The following is a 22043-nucleotide window of genomic DNA, read 5'->3' as shown; positions in this document are numbered from 1 at the left end:
GGGTAATAGGAATTTCCATATCCTCCGAGGAAATTAACTGTTGACCCAGACAATTAGAATTAATTTTAATAAAAGCATCAATTTAAGAAAAAGTAATAAAGTAGTAAAAAATGAAAATTTATCACGAAAAATTTGCAGGGTTCTAAATAAATGTTAAAATGTAGATACAAAAAACATACATTATCACCAGAACACGAACGCTGGTTGGTGTGTTCTGTTTGTATTTGCTCCGTCGGCGCGTTGACAGGCAGACAATAGAATGCGATAGCGGTGGCGATGATAATTCTCTCTATGGATGCAGACAGATACATAAAAGAAGGCCGTTTGAGGAAGTGAAAGTAATGGGAATGTATGAAATAGTGTGAGTGAAAAAGTGCTGGGAAGAGAGGAAATAGCGAGAGTGAGTTGAGGAAGACAGATACATTAAAGAACCGGAGTGGACTTGTCAAAGTGGGTTTTTGGCCCTAGCAACGACACCTTTTAAGATAGGGATTTCTAAGGTAGCCCACGGGCATCGTCACCTCATTTTACACGTCCCTGTAAATTTTGGAGTGAATCGGACGGGATGTAGTGGCCTTGAAAGCAATCCAAGCGGTAAAAACGCATTTCAGTTTTATATATAGAGATATACATATACCTACACACACACACACCACACACACACATATATATATATATATATATATATATATATATATATATATATATACACACATACATACACACACACACACACACACACACATGACGGGCTTCCTTCAGTTTTTGCCTGCCAAATCCACTCACAAGGCCTTGGTCGGCCTGAAGTTATAATAGAAAACACATGCCCAAGGTGCTATGCAATGTGACTGAACCCGGAACCATGTGGTTGAGAAGTAAGCTTCTTTATTTCATATAATTTGCCACAAGAGTAAGAAGCTTGTGGGCTGGACGCAGACAAAATGAGATGAAATGAAAACATAATGATAAAGATGAGAGGGATATCGGCGCCCACCGACCAACAAGCACATGAATACAATTTTTCCTTTACAATCAAAATATCAAACAAAAATTCAAAAAAATATCAATGCAAATCAATAAGGTGAAGGTCAATTCTCCTCATTGGAGCCCCCAAGCAAGTTGACAACTCTGCACCGACAAGTCGGGGCCCGTGAAGAGGAAAGCAAACTCTTTCTTGTCAAAGGTCGCCATGAGCCTTGACAGAATTTTATGCCGCCTGCGGAGGCCATATTGGACTGCCTATGCAGTCTGAGTACCTACAGTCTCGGTCGCCCAGGCCGTCCAAAAATTCTCCCACAGGTCCTCCCTCGTGATAAAGGAGAACAAACACCTCCTCCTCCTCACGGAAAGGGGCCTCAAGCTGTTCCGTCAGTGGCACACTTCCCACTGACGGAGCCTTTTCTGCTGGTGGCAGACATCCCACCAGACAGAGAAATAGATAGGAAAGAGAGACAGTCTTGCACCAAATATTGAACACTGTGTAGGGTACCACTGAGTGGGAACAGAAGTGAGTGTGTGACATTACATTGACTAACAGCCATAAAATGTTGCACAGAAAGCCAACACACACATATGTATAAGGATGAAGGAAATTGTTGTATACAGTGCTCAGGTGCACTACAACTAAAAAGAAAAAAATGGCCATCAGGTGCACTGTTGGCAGATTTCAGGACACGTGGAAATTTTGAAGGATGTAGTATAGTTTTCGACCGACTTTCCAGGAATTAGGAAAATCTTAGAACTTGCCATAAAATCCACGGGACTTTCCAGGAAGTTTCCGAATAATTTTCCAGGAAGTTGGGAATACCCGGAACTTTCCATGAAATCCTCGGAACTTCCCAAGAAGTTTCCAATCAATTTTCCAGGAAGATGGGAAATCCCCTGAAATTTCCATGAAGTTTCCGAACGGGTTTCCAGGAAGTTGGAAATCCCCGGAACTTTCCAGGAAGATTCCGAACGGTTTTCAGGAAGTTGGTAAATCCCCCGGAACTTTCCATGAAGTCCTCGGGACATTCCATGAAGTTTCCGACTTAATTTGGAACTTTCCATCAAATCATCGGAACTTTCCATGAAGTTTCCAAACGGTTTTGCAGAAAGTTTGGAAATCCCCGGAACTTTCCATTAAATCTTCGGAACTTTCCAGGAAGTTTCAGACCAAATTTCCAGGAAGTTGGGAAATCCCAGGAACTTTCCAGTGAGTTGGGAAATCCTGGAACTTTCCATGAAGTTGGGAAATCCCCGGAATTTTCCAGGAAGTTTCCGATCAATTTTCCAGGAAGTCGGGAAATCCCCGGAATTTTCCAGGAAATCTTCCGAACTTTCCTGAAATCCTAGGAACTTTCCAGGAAGTTTCCGGTCAATTTTACAGGAAGTTGGGAAATCCCCGGAACTTTCCATGAAATCTTCGGAACTTCCCAGGAAGTTTCCGAACGGTTTCCCAGGAATTTGGGGAATCCCCGGAATTTTCCAACCATGTGTATATGAGGATATGGTTGTGTACACACATGTACACATATATATGCATGTGTGTGTGTGTGTGGATATGTGTATGTACAAGTACATATATATATATGCTTGTGTGTATGTGAATATATATGTTTGCGTGAGTGTATATGTATGTAGACACCGGAGGTTTTATATCTATGTATTGTGAGAATATTGTTGCTTGTATTTTTCATATATTTTTACTACATGTTAGAGTCACTTCCCTTTTTATTCACGGTTTTTCATAGCGTATTTTGCCATTAATAGCTGACAAGAATATATTGTAGCTCTTCACTCTGACATTTGAAACTCCGAGTACTATAATGACAACCTTTTACTGTTTGTTCTAAATTATAACATGTATATATATATATATATATATATAATATATATATATACATACATACACAGACACATTTTTCATCATAACTGGGGCAATCTCATTCACTCTACCATATTTTACTTGTTGCCTTAAAAAAACTACAAAATAATCGCCTTTTTGTCCACTTTTGTATGTTTGTATAGGTTGACTGGGTCCTCCCAAAGAGAGTATTCCATTGTCATCTCCTTTTGGAGGTTCAGCATCTAGAATTCAGTTTTCTATCTTTCTTGGTCTTACTTCACTAATTTCCTTCTGTTTGGACTTCTTTACTCAACTATCATCATTCATATGCACTGCAAATCTATTCCAAAGCAGTCTCCTCCCTTCCATACAACATTTTATTCCTTTTATACCAAATTTCTTTCTCAATTCATCTGTGCCTTGTTCTTTTTACAAATTAACAAGACACATCCAACAGAACTTGTTCACTTCATTTTTCTCTATCCTTTGCACAACCTCTCCATTCGATACCTATATCTTTCTATCATGCAACATTGTACTTTGTACACAAGGATCATACAATCTAACTTTTACTTGAAGAGAGAATTCTTTTTGTTTTCAACAGAGATAAAAGATCCCCAAACTTTTCCTACCCTGTACTTATTTTGACTGCTCTTTCAGTATACTCTCTTTTACTGCTGATCAAATCATATAGTCAACAGATGTTATCAACTACTTTTATGGACCCTTCTGTGCTTAGGAAAGCATTTAGTTTATTAGTGTTCTAACTGCAAACTCCTCTAGTACATCTGCCACATATATCTTTTTTCTCTGTCAGCTTGTATGTGATTACAATATTCCTCTTGTGTACCCGTAGTTTACACTGAGTATACCATATGAATCTCCTACCTTCTGTTCTGTTTATCGAACCTGATTCTTGTCTTCTTCCCTAATTACTAAAACCTTCATTTTCCGTAAGTCTTAATAAAAACTAAGCAGGAATGATTTGTTTATTGGCATATGGTTGATATTGTTTGAATCATCATATTTTTACAAATTTGCTGCCAGTCTGTTTTATTTTTCTGTTAAGTGTCTATCTGAATGAACCTTGTTAAGCACATAACACAGTTTATAACTAACCAATTAGCTAGGGCAAAATATTGGTCCAAAGTATTCCCATCAACAACTGTGAGCTGAAGATAGTATATGAGTTTACATACCTTGACTCCATCTTCATTGATCTACCTAAAGTTTGAGATCAAGAGAGGGAGGAGAAGTGTAGCCTCATTTCTAGGTGGTATGACAAAGATAGAGTGGAAGAATAGCAAGATGACAATGTGCAATAAAATTGCTGTCAACAGAGATTGCATCCTCAACATACTGCATTATAAGAATGAGAATTGAAGTCACTACTTCAGTTACGAGCAATGTCACAGCACTTTCCATCTTTATATCATAAAGTAGACTGACTAAATCACCAACAATGACTTCTGGTTTGCATCCAGATATCAAGCCTCTTCACCCACCTTTCAAAATGATGTCTCTACTGTGAGACCCACATTCACTCATATCATATGGAATGACTTTGAAAGGTTAGGAGTTGGTAACCTGTGAAAACCTAGAAATGTAACCCTTCCTATCTTTGTTTTCAAAATGTCTGCAAGAGAGCTATATATCCCCGATCAGGAACCTTGAGAGGTGACACTCTTATTAGTGTCTTGAAGTAGATGAGAACTTAAAAAGATAAAGCTCGCAGCTAGAAAAAAGTGTAGTTGCTGAAAAACACACCAGGCAGTAATGACAAACAATGCCTTCAACTGCAATTATTTATTTAGCTCAAAATTATTTGAAGATGTGTCAAGTTTTTAGTTAAAATGTTGTGTGTTTCATTAAAAGTTTTACCTTTTAATATCTTTTTTTTAATTTTGGCAGCCCTTAACAAAAGAAATATTGGTGAGAGAAATTGAAATTCCTTGAAGTTTTCCCTTACCCATGGCCTTATCTTTAAGCAAGCTTTATGCAAAAAAGATGTTTAAAATATCCTTTTCAGGTCAACTGAAGGAGTAAATTGAGTGCTTTTTCCCTTTCAGAAATACATGAAGATCTAGTTGGCTGTTCTCTTCTATTATATACAATTCTCCAACAGACAAAGAAAGCAACACGGTTTAGTGAATGCCCTATTACATGCTTTTAACATAGGAATTACTTTATGATTTCTCCAATAGTGATCACTGAACTGAATTGCATTAAAAAAGAATTCCATGTCAACATAATGTCTACTAGATGTAGTGAATGTGTGTTGGGAATTTTTATGATGCAATATAACTGCTTTTAATGTTTGTAGTGATGAATCAATTAGAAAAAAATAGCCATCTCCTTATAATATGGCTGTCAGATAAACAAGCAAAACATCCATAAATGTGACCATATCAAAAGAGAGGGCTTTTAACCTAGAAATGAACTGTTAAATCAAAATTTCACTTATTATTATATTTTCTTCAGGCAAGTGTCTTTTTTTCAAACCAGAGTTTTAAATCCTTCACCAGATCATTCATACTTTTTTATGTGAAAAGAATTGAAGAATTGAACATATACTCCTTGCTACTTTATATCTAAAGCCTAAACAAACATTAGAAGCACCTTTAGTAATTGCAATGTAATCAATATTTTCATCATAATTGGAGCTGAGTCCATCTTGGGAAAGAATATAAACACTGTTTCATCATACACAAATCTATACACAGAGTTCAAATTTGTGCTTTCCAAAAGTAAACCCTTGAAATATTCAAAGCCAGAGCTTCTGAAGCTGACATATACAATCCCTACTTTTATTAATGGAAATGCAAAACAGAGATTTTATTCACTTAATTCTTCATCTTTTGGCATGATTTTGGAAAATTTAAAAGTTGGAAATACAATCTACATAATTTACACATAGAAATAACAATAATATAATAAAGCTAGCTCACTGATAAGCTCCTTAATTCTAGGATAAATGCTTGCAAGATTATTTGCGTATACTTTCTACCTGTAGATAACATTTCTATTTCGTTTTTAAACTAGTTAAAGATTTTTTTCACATCAATATGTTGAGCCAAATGGAGGCAGGATTTGTATTATTTTCTTTGAACAATTTGTGTACTGCTGAGTAGGAACAAACTCATTCAAAAAGCTTTGAAAAACAAGATTTTCAAAGAAGTATCAGATTTCATGCAAATAATTTCTTCTCTTAACTCTTGTAGAACTTTTTCAGTATCATACATTGATTGATTCACTAGTTAATTGTATTTTTTATCTGGAATTTCAGAGAAGTGTTTATACTTAAACTTTTCTGTCTCTTCAAGAAAGTTATTTCTGGTAATGTTTGCAATTTCTGTGGCTTTGGAAAATTGTTTAATCAGAATGATATGATATGTAATTCCTTCTCAATTGCTGTTTCTTACAAAATACATAAATTTTACCATTTTTGAGGAAGCAGATCTGAATGCTGTTCTTGGAACGATTAAGTGAAAACAATGACTGTATCAAAGAAGTTAAGCTGGCTGTAGTCAAATGCAACTCTATACATTTTGGGAAGTAAAAACCTAGAATGTACCTACTCCTTCCACAACACAAACCTTAAGAAATCTGCTGGTGAATGTGACTTTATCAACAATATTAGTCACATATGTTTTAGGCTTATTTTCTGCTGAATACTGGACTCTTGTGGCTTTATTCATAGATAAGATAAATGTAAGAGGAATTTCTATGCAGTTAGAAAATTGACTGTAGGCTTAACATAGATCAACATAAAGCTAGGTTCAAAAGCCAAGAAACACCAAAAAGAAGCATATGTAGAAATAGTCCAAAACATATGGGGTTTGATATGTAAGGGCTTGATATTGTTGATAATAATGACAAGGTCATGTTCACCAGCAGACTTCTTAAGGTTTGAGTTGTAGAGCAGTAGGTACATTCCAGGTTCATTGCCCCCAAAATACATAGTGATGCACTTATCAACAGCTAACTTAAGTTGCTAGTTAACAATCCTTATGTCCAGGTTAGATTGTAGGAAAGATCTTTAGTGTATAAGATCTATGCATTTTACTTCGAGGTACAGCTTAATGTCTGCATGTTAATATATGCAACAAAGAACAAGGACTTCAGGCGTCATCACATAAAGTGCAGTACTGTGGTTAGTACCATGGCTACCTCTTTTCATACAAGAATAAAGAACTTCAACAAATTATGAAAATAAACACTCACACCCATTTCAAAGAGAATTGCCTAAGTCACTTGAGTGATACAGAATTAAAGGTTTTGATGAAGATGCAATAAGTAATAGCCACCCATTTGTAATATGAATGACGTCTTCAAGAACTTTCATAGCAGCTGGAGTGAAGGATGAATCCAAATTATGAGGATTGAATTTGTTTATGAGAGTTCCAGAATGTATTCCAGATATGGGACTGCATCAGTTTAGTGATACGGCTGGTGAGACTGACTAGTTGATAATTGGCAAGTGATGTGTGGTCACTCCTTTTGAACAAGGGAATAATGCTGGCAATTTTCAAATTTTTTGTGGGTAATGCAATTATGAAGGTAGAATTAGAAGAGGAGTAAAAGATGATATAGCAGAAAGAGCTCATTGCATTGAGAAGCAGATAAGTAACACACTCAAGACTAGGGGAAATATAGTTGCATATACACTTGAGTTGGCATCACTACATTGTAGTTGTAATTTCAACAGATGTTATAAAATTAGGAGTCGTTAGCAGTGAAGTTGGTACATTTCGATTTTCAATAGCAAAAATGCCAGTATAGCATTTGGCAGTAAGTTCTGTACAATTTTTGCAAAGGCAGCTGCAGGAGAAGTACCCTACCAAAAATAAACCTTTGTACCTAGCTTTGTTGACATTGAGAAAGCCTTTGACAGGGTTTGCCAATCCCTTATGCAAAAAGCTAGGGATAGATGAGTGGTTGGTTAGAGCTGAACAAGCCATGTACAGGGAAGCTGACAAAGTGAGGGTTGGCAATGAGTATAGTGATGAATTCAAGGTACAAGTAGGGATTCACTAAGGATCAGTCCTCAGCCCTCTCTTGTTCATCATAGTTCGCCAGGCAATAACAGAGGACACATAAGAAGTGCAGCAATATCAGAGGAAGGTTAACAGGGAAAATAATTTTTGTGTGTGGAAGGTGTGCAAGTACAATGAATACTAATGATTTACAGAAAATAGACTCCATCAAATGCTAGGGGAGAAACTAGAAGTAGTTGATAGCTTCTGCTATCTAAGTGACCAAGTCAGCGGTAGAGGTGGATGCTCCAAGAGCATAGCTGCTAGAATAAGAATAGGCTGAACAAAGTTCAGAGAACACCTATCTCTATTAGTAACTAAGGGCCTCTCCCTCAGAGTGAAAGGCAGACTGTATGATGTCTGTGTATGAATGGCCATGCTACACAGCAGTGAAGCATGGGCTGTGAACGTCGAGTACATGCATAAGCTTGAAAGAAATAAAGCAAGTATGCTTTGCTGGATGTGCAATGTCAGTGTGCATGTACAACAGAGTGTAAGTGTCTTGAGAGAAAAGTTGGGCATAAGAGACATCAGATGTGGTATGAAAGAGAGACAACTATGCTATGATCATGTGATGCATATGGATGAGGACAGCTGTGTAAAAAAAGTGTCACACTCTAACTGTGGAGGGAACCTGTGATAGAGGTAGACCCAGGAAGACATAGGATAAGGTGGTAAAGCATGATCTTCAAACATTGGGCTACATGAAAACAATGATAAGTGACTGAGACTTTTAGTGATATGTTGTGCTTGATAAAATGTGTCAAGCCAAGAGAAACTGTAGTCATGGTTGATGCTGGTGTCACATAACTGGTACACATGCTAGTGGCACATAAAAAGCACCCTTCGAATGTTGGGCCTCACAAAGGTGATAACAAGTGACTGAGACCTATAGAGATATGCCATGCTTCAAAAGACTCATCAAGCCAAGTGAAATTATAGTTGTGGCCAATGCCAAAGTCACACAACTGGCACCTGTGCCAGTGACACATAAAAAGTACCCATTACACTCTAAGAGTGTTAGGAAGGGCATCCAGCTGTAGAAACCATGCTAAATCAGATTGGAACCCAGTACAGCTCTCCAAATCTCCAGCTTACCAATTTCAAACAAACCATCTAACCCATGCCAGCATGGAAAGCAGATACTAAATGATGATCATCATCATGACTATCATGATCATCATCAATAATCTGACATGTGTTGTGATTGTGGAGAGTAGATATTTTCAGAACATTTTACTATATAGAGTGATTGCTTAGCAGTGTTCGAATCCAAGTACTGCCTTTTTATCCACCTGCTTGATATAGCTGGATGCTTTATTGTAGTTCCTCTCCCCACCTGCCCTACACATTTTTTGACATTCAGGAACTTTTCATATTTCCAAGCCTCTTTGTTCTTAGTGGCAGTGAAAATAAGTATACATCTGTTATTTCAAATACAGTTCCCCACCCCCACCTCCCATGAGATATACTGTTTCACATTATAGAACATCTCAGAATTCTGATCCTCTCATTACAGAGCATTGGCAAATCTCCTGAGTGCAGTTACTCTCCATGTTATGTGAACTTGACACCTTGCTTCCTTTCTTATTACTTGGTATTATTCCTAAGGCAAAACATTTGTCATTTGGACATCAATGTAATTTTTTTTCACCAGACTCTACCTTTACCTCTAATCTCATCTCAGAAATAACTTCAAATTTGGATATCTATGTTAACCAGAATTAGATAATTCTTAACATGTCTGAGTGGTTTACATCTAAATCAACACTGGTAATTCAAGACAAAACAGCAGAAGTTCACAAGGGAGATTGATCTCAGAATATATATTTTCTAACAATATATATATCTATATCTATATATAAATAAAGCATCCGCTACACTCTCAGAGTGGTTGGCGATGGGAAGAGCATCCAGCTGTAGAAACACTGCAAGATCTGATTGGAGCCTGGTGTGGCCTCCTGGCTTGCCAGTCCCTGATCAGACCGTCCAACCCATGCCACCATGGAAAACGGATATTAAACAATGATGATGATCTATATATATTTATATATATTTATATATATATATATATATATTATATATATATATATATATATATATATATATATATATATATATATACACATATGTAAGAAATTCACAATGCATATTAGATTCTTCCTGCTACTTTTTAATTCTTGAATATGATTAGAGCAATTATGATTCCCAGGAGAAGGTTTGTGCATGGTCTGAATATGTAAAACCCTGAGTCAGTATCATCATCAGTTTTTACTCCTGGTGAAGCAGCACCTACAAAGATAATCAATATAATACATAACTTAGTATTTATTAAAAATAAGTATATTTGTGTAATTTAAGAGGTTCGAATTAGCCAAATGAGTTTTATTTAGTCTGAAGAAACGTACTGTTTATAAAATTTTTACTTCTGGACTCAGGAATAGGGTTAATTGGATGAAGTTATAGATTAATTTGGATCTTTGGATACAATCATGTTGACTCAGTTTAGTGACTGAGTGGAAAATACAGAAATGTGGAGTTTCATGTTGTTGAATTTATGGGAGAAATGATTGGGCAATGTGTTGAGAATAGTGTTTAGATATAAAATGAATGGTTTATTTAAGTGTAGCTTTTCGACTACAAGTTATAATGAACAGGTGTTGTTGTAGTGATATTAGAAGTCCTATGGTAGAAGCCTATTAGAAGATGATTTTGGTAGACTAATGAGGTTGAGGGATATGAAAAAGTATCATGGTAAGGAGCAATGATAGAGTAGAGTCAGTAGGTGGTCACAAGGTAGAGGTTTGCAGTATAGATTATGGTAGACTACAGCGGGTACATGGTTAATGAGTAGAGGATAGTGAAAAGTATCATGGCTAGCTATGGTAGATTACACTTGATAGATAGCAAATGAAATAGAGGGATGTAGAAAGTTATGGTACCTGTGTGATAGAGGTCTATAGGAAATGGCTGGTATAAACAACTAGTAAATTACCATAACAGAAGAGTGTATATCTAGGATAATATTATCTGATATCACCCTTCATTTTTAAGATGTCAGGATGTGATAGGAGGTATTTCTAATCAGTGATTACACTGGTGCTTCTTTGCTGGCTCTAAAAGTATATTATAGAGAACTAAGTGATATTTAAGCCAATTAACTTTCTTATTGTAGATGGAGCATAGTAATTACTTCTACTACCATTCAAAGTTTCTATTCACAACTGCTCATGGAAACATAAATCTGCTCTAGATTCCATATTTAATTGCCAATGGTACAAGTATCACTTCTACTATTTTAATTCTTGTCATATCTAAAGCACCTTACTACATATGTTTCAATGACCATGATGTACATTGCTGTCCTATAAGCACAAAAAGATGACAAATGTCTTTTTTCTTATCTCCTAACATACATAAATCATTCCAAAGGTGATAACCCAGATCCAATAAATAACAAAAATATTATCTCAGCTTTTCATGCTTGGAAATGACAAATAATTTTGGAATTGATGTAACATTAATTATAGAGTTTATCATCACCTAAGTATTTAGAAGCTAATGAATCTTTAATACTTAGTGAGTTAACAATTCCTTAATATTTAGAGAGTAATAGATCATTAAGAATTAACAGTTTCTTGATATTTAGGAAGTAATAGTTTCATGATACACAAATTTTAATATTTAAAGAGGAGACCTATTGAGTCAAGTACATCAACATCAAAATAAAAATTCAAATGGAAATTGTAGTTAAGACACCCGTGCCAGTGACACATAAAAAGCACCGTCCAAACATGGCAGATGCCAGCGCCGCCTGGCTGGCATCCGTGTTGGTGACACGTAAAAGCACCAACCGATCATGGCCGTTTGCCAGCCTACTCTGGCCCCTGTGCCAGTGGCACAAAGAAAACACCCACTACACTCACGGAGTGGTTGGTGTTAGGAAGGGCATCCAGCTGTAGAAACACTGCCAAATCAGACTAGAGCCTGGTGCAGCCTCCATGGCTTCCAGACCCCGGTCAAACCGTCCAACCCATGCTAGCGTGGAAAACGGATGTTAAATGATGATGATGATGACGACAACGACGATGACGGCAACGACAGCTCCCAAATATTTAAGGTTCCTTAATATTTGGAGAGTTATTAAGCCTTATTATTTAGAGAGTAACAATTTCATAATATAAAGAGAGTAGCAAAGGTGGTGAACTGGCAGAATCATTAGCATGCCAGGCAAAATGTTTAACAGCATTTTGTCTGTCTTTACATATTGAGTTCAAATGCTGCTATGGTCAACTTTGCCTTTCATTCTCTCAGGGTTGGCAAAATAAGAACCAGCTGAGTACTGGGCGCGATGTAATTGATTCACCCCTGCCCAAAAATTACTGGCCTTGTGCCAAAATGTGAAACCAATATAAAGAGACTAGTAGATCTTTAATATTTACAGAATAACAGAGTTCCATAATATTTTGAGAGTAATATATATTTGATATTTGAAGAGTAACAGATCCTTAATATTTGAGAACTAACAGCTCCTTAATATACAGAGAGTATTAGACCCTTAATTTTTAGAGAGTAACAGATCCTTACAAGTATTTAAATGAGATCGCAGATCATTTTAATATGATTCTTTTAAGGAAGATTTAATAGTGTTTATAGCAGTAGACATAAAAGCACATTATGAGTGACACTAATATCAGGATCATCCAATTTACAATAAATATATTAATTATGAAATAACACACAAAATATATTTTAAGGAAGTTGGGAATGATACAAAAAGTTTACAGTCAATATATTTAAGCATTAAAAAATTAAACACAATTTTCAATATAATTTATAAACATTATGAAAATACTCCCTTACATTGAAAGTCTATAAATCGTTTCTCCTTGAATAAATCTTTCATAGTGAAAATACATTCCACTTTTCCAGTAGCTGAAGAACTAACATTTAGTATAACATCATTGGTGACAGTTTTCCCATCAGGACATGTATTTCTTTGGATTGCAATAAATTCAGTAGGAATCTGAGAGGAAAAAAAGAAAAGCTAGAGAGAGAGAGAGAGAGAGAGAGAGAGAGAGAGAGAAAGAGAGAGAGAGACAGAGAGAGAGAGAGATGGTTAGAGAGAACGAGAGAGAAGATAATTAAAAAGCATCAGGAAGTACACTTTTATTCTATCACATTCATTTCTCTATTCATTTCTAATTAAATTTCTTGACTTATTAACATAATTATTTGATACAATATTATTAGGATACTCTAACAAGTAACCAGAACTAACTATGGCACATGAAAGACCTACATGGATGACTTACTTGATATTATGAATAAGTTCTTCGCTGATATAGTATAAGAGAAGTTGATAGAACAAGCATTGAACACAGTTCTAAATATACAACACTTTTATTCCAGAAACCATCTTCTGCAACTAAGTGTTATCACACAAAATTTGTTGACTTTGTCAAAGTATATCTTTCATTAACTAAAAGGACTTGGAGATATTCTGAAATTTGAGTTTGACATTTTAGTTTTATTCCACTATACTGAAAAACATGACACAAATCAAGGAAACACACACAACATCCTTACCATTCCTAAACAACACACAATTAAGCTTTTGCACATTCTCTATGAATTTTAGGTTATACCGTCTCTTAGAACCTCTCATTGTAGTTTCTACAAATACCAGATAACCAAGACTGCATCACTAAAACTGTTTCCTTTTAAGGATCAAGAAATATTGGAGTAGAAATAAAAAATTCTAAAACTTATATAAGGCTCAAGTCCTAGAGAAATACAGATGGAATTATAGATGTTATTACACCCAAAGACTGCAATCCAATATGATTACAATAGTTAAAAAGGAATCCAGAATCAAAAACAATGATTGTGTAGTAAAGTAGTAGCTAGACAAGTGACCACATAGTCCATCAGTTCAAATTTTACTGAAGTCCTTGTGCTGTGCTCCTGACCAAGGCACATAATTATGCTTGTTCCAAATTGTTTGTCTAATATAAATATTCCACTCCTTACCCCAAAGTTGAGTAGGTTAATGGTACAAAGATAAACACAGATAAAAAGAATTCTGTTTACTTACCTTTCTAAGGTAACATTCTATACGTGTCGCAGGTAAAGAACATTGTGCTGTTACATTGTATATACAATTTCTTATTACCTTGATCTCCAACTTTGGTTTCACTGTAAAATATGTCACAAATATGATTACATGTGAGTATAGGCAACCATCCCACACTTATAAATTCTTCTTCATAAGAAGATAAGGTAATCGAGGTAGTCAGAGTAAGTGATAGAGTACTTAAGATTAGATTAGTGCTTCACCATAGGTCAGCTACCATCATCTCGGCATATGCCCCTCAACCAGGGCTACTGGAAGGACAGAAAGACCAATTCTACGACACCCTATAGCGGACTACCTCGTTGACAAATGACAGTGACCTTCTCTTTGTGGCAGGTGATTTCAATGGACATGTTGGACGGCATGTCGGGGGCTTCCATGGCGTTCATGGAGGCTATGGTTTTGGCTCTCGAAATGAGGAGGGAACCAGGCTGCTGGACTTCTGCGATGCAAATCACCTTATGGTTTGCAATACCAACTTCAGGAAACCCACCTCTCACCTAGTCACCTACTGTTCTGGTAGACACACTAGTCAGATTGACTACATCCTCGCCAGAAAGAGGGAAAGAGGGCTGCTTATAAATGCCAAAACCTTTCCAGGCGAAGAATGTACTCCTCAACATAGATTAGTAGTTAGCGACATCAGGATCAGAGCTAAATGGTTGCCCAGAAGAAGACCAGCTTGGAGGAGAAGGGTCTGGAAGCTTAAAGATCCTGCAAATGGACAGAGATTTAGAGACATACTACTCGAAGCCTTTGATGAAATAGAAGGGGATATAGCTTCACTTAATGTGGAAGACAACTGGAGATTTCTACGGGACAATCTGCTGACAGCCACTGACCAGATCTGTGGATGGAGCAAAGTCCCATCTCGACCCAGAGTAACGTGGTGGTGGAACAATGTGGTTGACAGGGCTATTAGACAAAAGAAACAGGCTTGGAGGGACTGGAAGAACGGTGGTAGCAGGGAATTGTATCAGACAGCCAGAAGGGAAGCTAGGAGACAGGTGTATTTAGCCAGAGGGGAAGCGGATAAGAAAAAATTTGCCAATGTTCTGCGCCGTGAGGATGAAAGACTTGAGGTGTTTCGTGTTGCAAGACAGTGTGAGAGAGAATCGTGATGTGGTAGGAAAGAAATGTGTCCGCATGGATGATGGTTCACTTGCATTAAATGAGGATGCAAAGAGAGAGGTTTGGAAATGCCACTATGAAAGGTTGCTGAATAAAGAAAATGAATGGGATAAAGAGAGTCTGCCAAATGTCAACCCAACAGAGGGACCAGCCATCCAAGTTGATAATTCTTTGATAGTTAAAGCAATTAGAAGCATGAAGATAGGGAAAGCCCCAGGTCCATCAGAAATTACTACAGAGATGCTCAAAATATCTGGCAGTGTTGGCTATAACCTAGTCACCAGTATAGTTAACCAGGTGATACACGAAGGAGTCATACCCAATGACTGGTGTAGCAGCATACTAGTCAACTGCTACAAAGGTAAAGGAGACGCCCTAGATACAAATAAGTACAGAGGTATCAAGCTGTTGGATCAGGTAATGAAGGTTACAGAGAGGGTCATAGCCCAACTGATTAGGGAGAGAGTCAACTTGGACGAGATGCAGTTTGGTTTCATGCCAGGGAAAAGCACCACTGATGCCATATTTCTGGTGAGACAGCTGCAGGAGAAATACCTAGCCGAAGATAAGCCCCTGTACCTGGCTTTCGTTGACATGGAGAAAGCCTTTGACAGGGTCCCCTGATCCCTTATCTGGTGGTTAATGAGGAAACTAGGGATAGATGAATGGCTGGTGAGGGCTGTGCAAGCCATGTACAGGGATGCCGTAAGTAAGGTTAGGGTTGGCAACATGTACACAGAAGAATTCAAAGTAGAGGCTGGGGTCCACCAGTGTTCAGTACTCAGCCCCCTCCTATTTATCATAGTCCTCCAGGCAATTACGGAGGAATTCAAGACAGGTTGCCCCTGGGAGCTCCTATATGCTGATGACCTTGCTCTAATTGCTGAGTCACTATCAGAACTGGAGGAGAAGTTCCAGGTGTGGAAGGAGGGTCTAGAATCGAGGGGCCTTAGAGTTAACCTAGCTAAAACCAAAGTACTAATAAGTAGGAAGGTAGACAATCCACAAATGTCTTCAGGAAGATGGCCCTGCTTGATCTGTAGAAAAGGTGTAGGTAGAAACTCTATAAGATGTACCCAGTGTAAGCTATGGACACATAAGAGGTGCAGCAATGTCAAAGGAAGGCTAACTGGGAAGATAGTTTTTGTATGTAGCAGATGCTCGGGAGCATTAACCTCTGAAAATCTGCAGAAAACAACTTTCATCACTTTCCAGGGGGAAAAACTAGAAGTAGTTGATAGCTTCCGTTATCTTGGTGACCAAGTCAGTAGTGGGGGTGGGTGTGCTGAAAGTGTAACGGCTAGAGTAAGAATAGCCTGGGCAAAGTTTAGGGAGCTCTTACCTCTGCTGGTGACTAAAGGCCTCTCGCTCAGAGTAAAAGGCAGACTGTATGATGCATGTGTACGAACAGCCATGCTACATGGCAGTGAAACATGGGCCGTGACTGCTGAGGACATGCGTAAGCTTGCGAGAAATGAAGCCAGTATGCTCTGATGGATGTGTAATGTCAGTGTGCATGCTCGACAGAGCGTTAGTACCCTGAGAGAAATGTTGGACTTAAGGAGCATCAGTTGTGGTGTGCAAGAGAGACGATTGCGCTGGTATGGTCATGTGGCGAGAATGGATGAAGATAGGTGTGTGAAAAAGTGCCAATCCCTAGCAGTGGAGGGAATCCGTGGAAGAGGTAGACCCAGGAAAACTTGGGACGAGGTGGTGAAGCACGACCTTCGAACTTTAGGTCTCACTGAGGAAATGACCTGTGACCGAGACCTTTGGAAATATGCTGTGTGTGAAATGACCAGGCAGGACAAGTGAGTCCAGCTCACTTATGCATGCCTTTCCTCCCTTGGACACACAAAGACCTGTTGAGGCAAGCGAAGTCGATATCGAACCTCATCCGACGACAGGCACCTTATGCATGCCTTTCCTCCCTTGGACACACAAAGACCTGTTGGGGCAAGTGAAATCGAAATCGGAATCGAAATTGAACCAATCCTATGACTGGCAACTGGCAGATGCCAGGACCCCTGGACTGGAGATACGTAAAAAGCACTATCGGAATCGTGGCTGATACCAGCACCGCCTCGACTGGCTTCCGTGTCGGTGACACGTAAAAAGCACCATCCGAATCGTGGCCGAAGCCAGTGCCGCCTCGACTGGCTTCCGTGCAGGTGGCACATAAAATGCACCAATCCGACCGTGGCCGATGCCAGCCTTGCCTGGCTCCAGTGCAGGTGGCACGTAAAAAGCACCCACTACACTCACGGAGTGGTTGGCGTTAGGAAGGGCATCTAGCTGTAGAAACATTGCCAGATAAGACCGGAGCCTGGGGCAGCCTTCTGGCTTCCCAGATCCCCGGTCGAACCGTCCAACCCATGCTAGCATGGAGAACGGACGTTAAACGATGATGATGATGATGCTGAATGTAGTAGAACATTTGTCTTTTGACTTAGAGACCAAAGGTAGCTTTTCTTTGATGACCTTTGCACCTTTTTCTCAATGCATAAAAAATAACTTCAAAAAGCTGACGTATCCTGTGCATGTGTGTGTGTATGTATGATCATATGTATGTGTGTGTATATATATATATGTGTGTGTGTGTGTGTGTGTGTGTGTGTATTGGTACCTTGACTTACAAGTGTTCTAACTAATGAGATTTTTGAGATACAAGCTGTCTCTCGGCCGAATTTTTGCTTTGAGTTGTGAGCTAAAATTCGGGTTATGAGCCATTTTCAGATACCCCATTGCTAGTTGGCATAGCGAATGCCACAGTGAATGCTCTAACATCTGCTCAGCATTCTGTGTCTCACTCGATAGCTGGACAAACATTCATGTTAGCAAGTACAAAGCTCATTAGTAGATGGATAACTAGACAGACGTGTGTGTTAGCAAGTGTGAAGATTGTTAGTGGAATGTTAGCTGGACAGGTGATAAAATGCTTACTTAGTCATTGCAGGGTACAGAAGCATCAGTGTTATGCTTGCAATTTTGCTTGCAGTTATTTTGCAAAACTTCATTTTTCCAATCACAAGTCGAAAGAAAGTGAATGCAAAGGACAGTGCCAAGAAGAATTGGATGATGTGCATTGAATTGAAGAGAGAAATTATCAAAAGAGATGACCATGATGATGTGTATAGTCAACTTGGCAAAGCAGTATGAGCATAGCACTTCTATAATGTGCACCATACTGAAGCAGAAGGAACCAAAGGCATTAAAATAATTTCTAAACAGCAGATACCTATCCATGAAAATATGGAGAAGCTACTGATGGTGTGGTTGACAGAGAAACAGCTGATAGGAGATACCATGACGGAGACTATAATCTGCGAGAAGGCACGAGCTATTTACACTGATTTGCTGCAGCAGACCCCAGGCATTGGTTTGGATGAGGCATAAGGTGAGCCATTTAAAGTCAGTCAGGGCTGGTTCGAGAATTTTAAAAAGAGGACTGGCATTCACTCCCTTGTCAGGCATAGTGAGGCAATGAGCGCAGATATGAAGGCACTTTTGCCGGAATTATAGCAGCTGAAGGAAATATCCCCAAGCAAGTCTTCAACTGTGATGAGACAGGACTTTTTTGGAAGATGCCAAGAAAGACTTATATAATGGCAGAGGAGAAGAGGATGCCTGCCACAAACCCATGAAGGATAGATTAGCTGATCGAGAAATTAATTTTTTGTAACTAAACACTTTCAAACTTCGGACACTGGTAGAATGTGTCATATAAAACATCTTTTACTCTTAGTGTTGTTGAGAAAAGTTTATATTTTCAAAGTTATTTCATGTTAAAGTTGTCGTATTTCAGTAATTTCAACCAATCAATGACGTGTATTCAGCTGATTAAAATTACTGCCGTTGTTTGTCAACAACAACTATCAGCGGTGAACAAAATCCTTAGGTCCTACTCACTCATGGATCCATGTCAGATATTATTGCCTGAGGGCTTCAGAGTAAATACTGGATAAGGGTCTGTGCCTAAAATGTCTAGAGCAAGGCTATCAGGGGTTGCAACCTACAGTCCTTAAGCAACATTGTAAGTTTAATAATAGAAAGAAAAAAAAACAGCTAAGTTTACAGTGATACTGTAAACTTAGCACCTCTTGATTCTAGTTCTTGTCTCCATCTCTGGAATTTATTCTCTAAATCTTCTACTTACTTGCTATAAGGACTAAATCATCATTATAAAGGAGTTTACATGAACAGCTGGTCTTAAATTCTTGTTTGTACCTGGAGGATTTCATTGGGCTACATAGACAGTGGTGCATTGGTATTTCTGATACTATTCAAATTTTTTTTTTTTTTTTTTGTCACAAATATGATACCAGAAATTGTCAAACATTTGTATAGAAATTAAGTAGTAACTTAGACTGGTGACCACTGAAACATGGCCAGGATATTAGAAAGATAATAGAACAATTAAACTAATTCATTTGGTTAAGTATCCAACAAGAGATACAAGGGTGGGCTGAAAAGTTCATAGGTTGACTATGAAGATGTGATGCATTAATTTCAACACTTCTTATTAATAACCACATTGTTTCTTTCCACGTAACTGAAATATAACTATTCAAAGAAGATTTAAATGTGACTAGTAGCAACTCCTCTTGAAAATGGACAGAATATTGCATCATGGTGTTATCAAGAAGGGTTTAGCCCACAAGAGCATTCATGCTGACATGGTTGCTACATTAGGGAATGATACTCCAACTTTATCAACAGTACAAAAAGAACAGGGCAGCTGAATTTAGGAGGGGAAGGGAGAGTTCTGAAGATGACCCAATGTCTGGAAGCCCTGCAACTGCCACCAGCAAGGAAAACATTGATCATGTTCACTTCATGGTGATAGATGACAGGTAATTGAGTATAAATCAAATAGCCATTGCTATTGCCATATCCTGTGAGAGGGTTCAGAATATTCTGCACTATGAACTTGGCATGGTGAATGTTTCTGCTTGGTGAGTGCCACATCTGACACCTGATCAAAAATTCACCATGCTGATTACATCACAGGAAAATCTGACATTGTTTGGGGCAGATCCAGCTGGTTTTCTTGAAAATCTCCCAACCCAGGATGAGTATCAAGTTCAACATTTTGAGCCAGAGACAAAGGGATAAACCATGTAGTGGAAACACTCCCTCCTAGCCTGCACCAAAGAAGGCCAAGGTTGTTTCATCTGCAGGGAAGGTGATGATCTCAGTTATGGGGGATGCAAAAGGCATCAGAAGAGCTACACCATCAATAGAAAGTATTATGCAGGGTCTCGTTTCATCAAGACAATGCTCCAGCACACAAGTCTTTGGTTTTAATGGCTGCTGTGAGTGTATTTGGCTTTGAACAGGTTGATCAGCTTCCCTGTTCTCCTTATTCAACCTCATGTGACTAATTATCTGTTCCTCAACATGAAAACCACATGGCTGGGAGCTAGAATTGCAGTGACGATGATGTCATATCTAGTATTTTTTACTTTTTACTTTTTTACCAATAGGATGAAAGCTTTTTCACCAATGGGATTCAAGCACTGCAACACCAATGGAAGAAATGTGTAGCCTGCAAGGGGGCTAAGTTGAAAAATCTCATTTGGTCACGTTCCATGAGAGTATCTTGGTCAGCTTATGAACTTTTCAGCTGGACCTCATATTATGGGGAAAAGAAATTAGCTATACCAAAGAAAACCTTGAAATAGATAAATTAGAAACTTTGATTTTTGCTTTGATATTATAAAATACTTGCTCCATGATTATTATTATCAACAGAAATAATTTCCTTACCTTTTATGTCCAGTTCAAGTTTTGCACCATTTAAGTTATCGTCCGTAAAAGACCACTTTGAGAATTCCCAAGATATGCTTTTGATTGTAAGAGTTGAAGTATTACCATCCTGAGTAACTGTATATTCTCCACTGGCACATGTCCTATCACATTCATATTTATAATTTTTGCTTCGCCAGACTATAGGTCTTTTCATATCTGGAATTTCTGAAGTACTAAGAGCGATGCTTTCACCTAACCAAGCTGTTCCTGAAATAAATAAATCAACATTACCAATTGCTTCTTTATATCATTGTTTTATGGTTTTTTTTTTTGGCTTTATTATTTTTATCATGGAAATTGACAATAAACTTGTAATAATAATCATAAAAATAATGAGAAGCAAAACAGGAGAACAAAATAAAACTGATATGAGCTAATTAGACCTAATTTAATGAGATATGATCTAATGAAATATAAAGCAATAAGATAGTATGTGCTGAAATATAACTCAACCAGACATATCTTAATTAGACAGTATTTAATCAGAAATAACAGAATGTGACCTAAACTATTAGAACAAAATTTGGCATAAACTATTTACACCTGCCCTTGTAAAACCAACTTATCACTACAGAAATTACAAAAAGCAGCTATTGTGGACTAGTTAAGCAAAGAGGAGAAGGTTCATTTTTGGATGAAACCAGGTCAAAGCTGCATGAAAGTTGAACACCAATTAGCTGTGTTTTAATGCCAAAAATAACACAAACGTAAGCACTTGGAATGTCCACATACATTTTCATGGTGGACAGATGGACCAAGATTTAAGTTAGATGACACCATGGGTGTCAGTGAAATGAAGCAGACAAGGTGAAGAGTGACTAAGTATAGGTCACATGGCAATACCCTACTCTAGTAATGATGAGCACTATATCCTCAGAGTCAGCAGCATCCTGCACAGGGATGCAGTCCAAGCTGGAGTTGGTTGGAGCCTGTGAGTGTATGCAACATCACTACACAATTCTAGGTTAACCAAAGTGCTGGGCCACTGCTTTGAGGGGTTTTAGTTGAACAAATTGACCCTATACCTTTTTCTTAAAACTTGGTACTTATTATATAACCACTAGGTTATGGGGACATAAACACATCAACACCAGTTATCTAG

At 38.0% G+C, this 22043-nt stretch overlaps 1 protein-coding gene across 1 annotated transcript in view; it reads right to left on the bottom strand.

Moving 5' to 3' along the window:
- Positions 1–10015: 10015 nt before the first annotated feature.
- LOC118763661 overlaps positions 10016–22043 on the bottom strand; it is a 25658-nt gene continuing 13630 nt past the window's right edge. The window contains exons 4-7 of the mRNA XM_036503405.1: positions 20900–21148; positions 13961–14061; positions 12727–12889; positions 10016–10155 (exon numbers count right to left, since the gene is read on the bottom strand). Coding sequence (XP_036359298.1) covers positions 10037–10155; positions 12727–12889; positions 13961–14061; positions 20900–21148 — 632 coding nt within the window. The 3' untranslated portion in view covers positions 10016–10036. The remainder of the gene's footprint in view (positions 10156–12726; positions 12890–13960; positions 14062–20899; positions 21149–22043) is intronic.

This window comes from Octopus sinensis, linkage group LG5, assembly GCF_006345805.1.
Source record: "Octopus sinensis linkage group LG5, ASM634580v1, whole genome shotgun sequence".
In the NCBI taxonomy this organism is placed as follows: Eukaryota; Metazoa; Mollusca; class Cephalopoda; order Octopoda; family Octopodidae; genus Octopus; species Octopus sinensis.
This window is presented reverse-complemented; position numbering and strand designations above follow the sequence as displayed.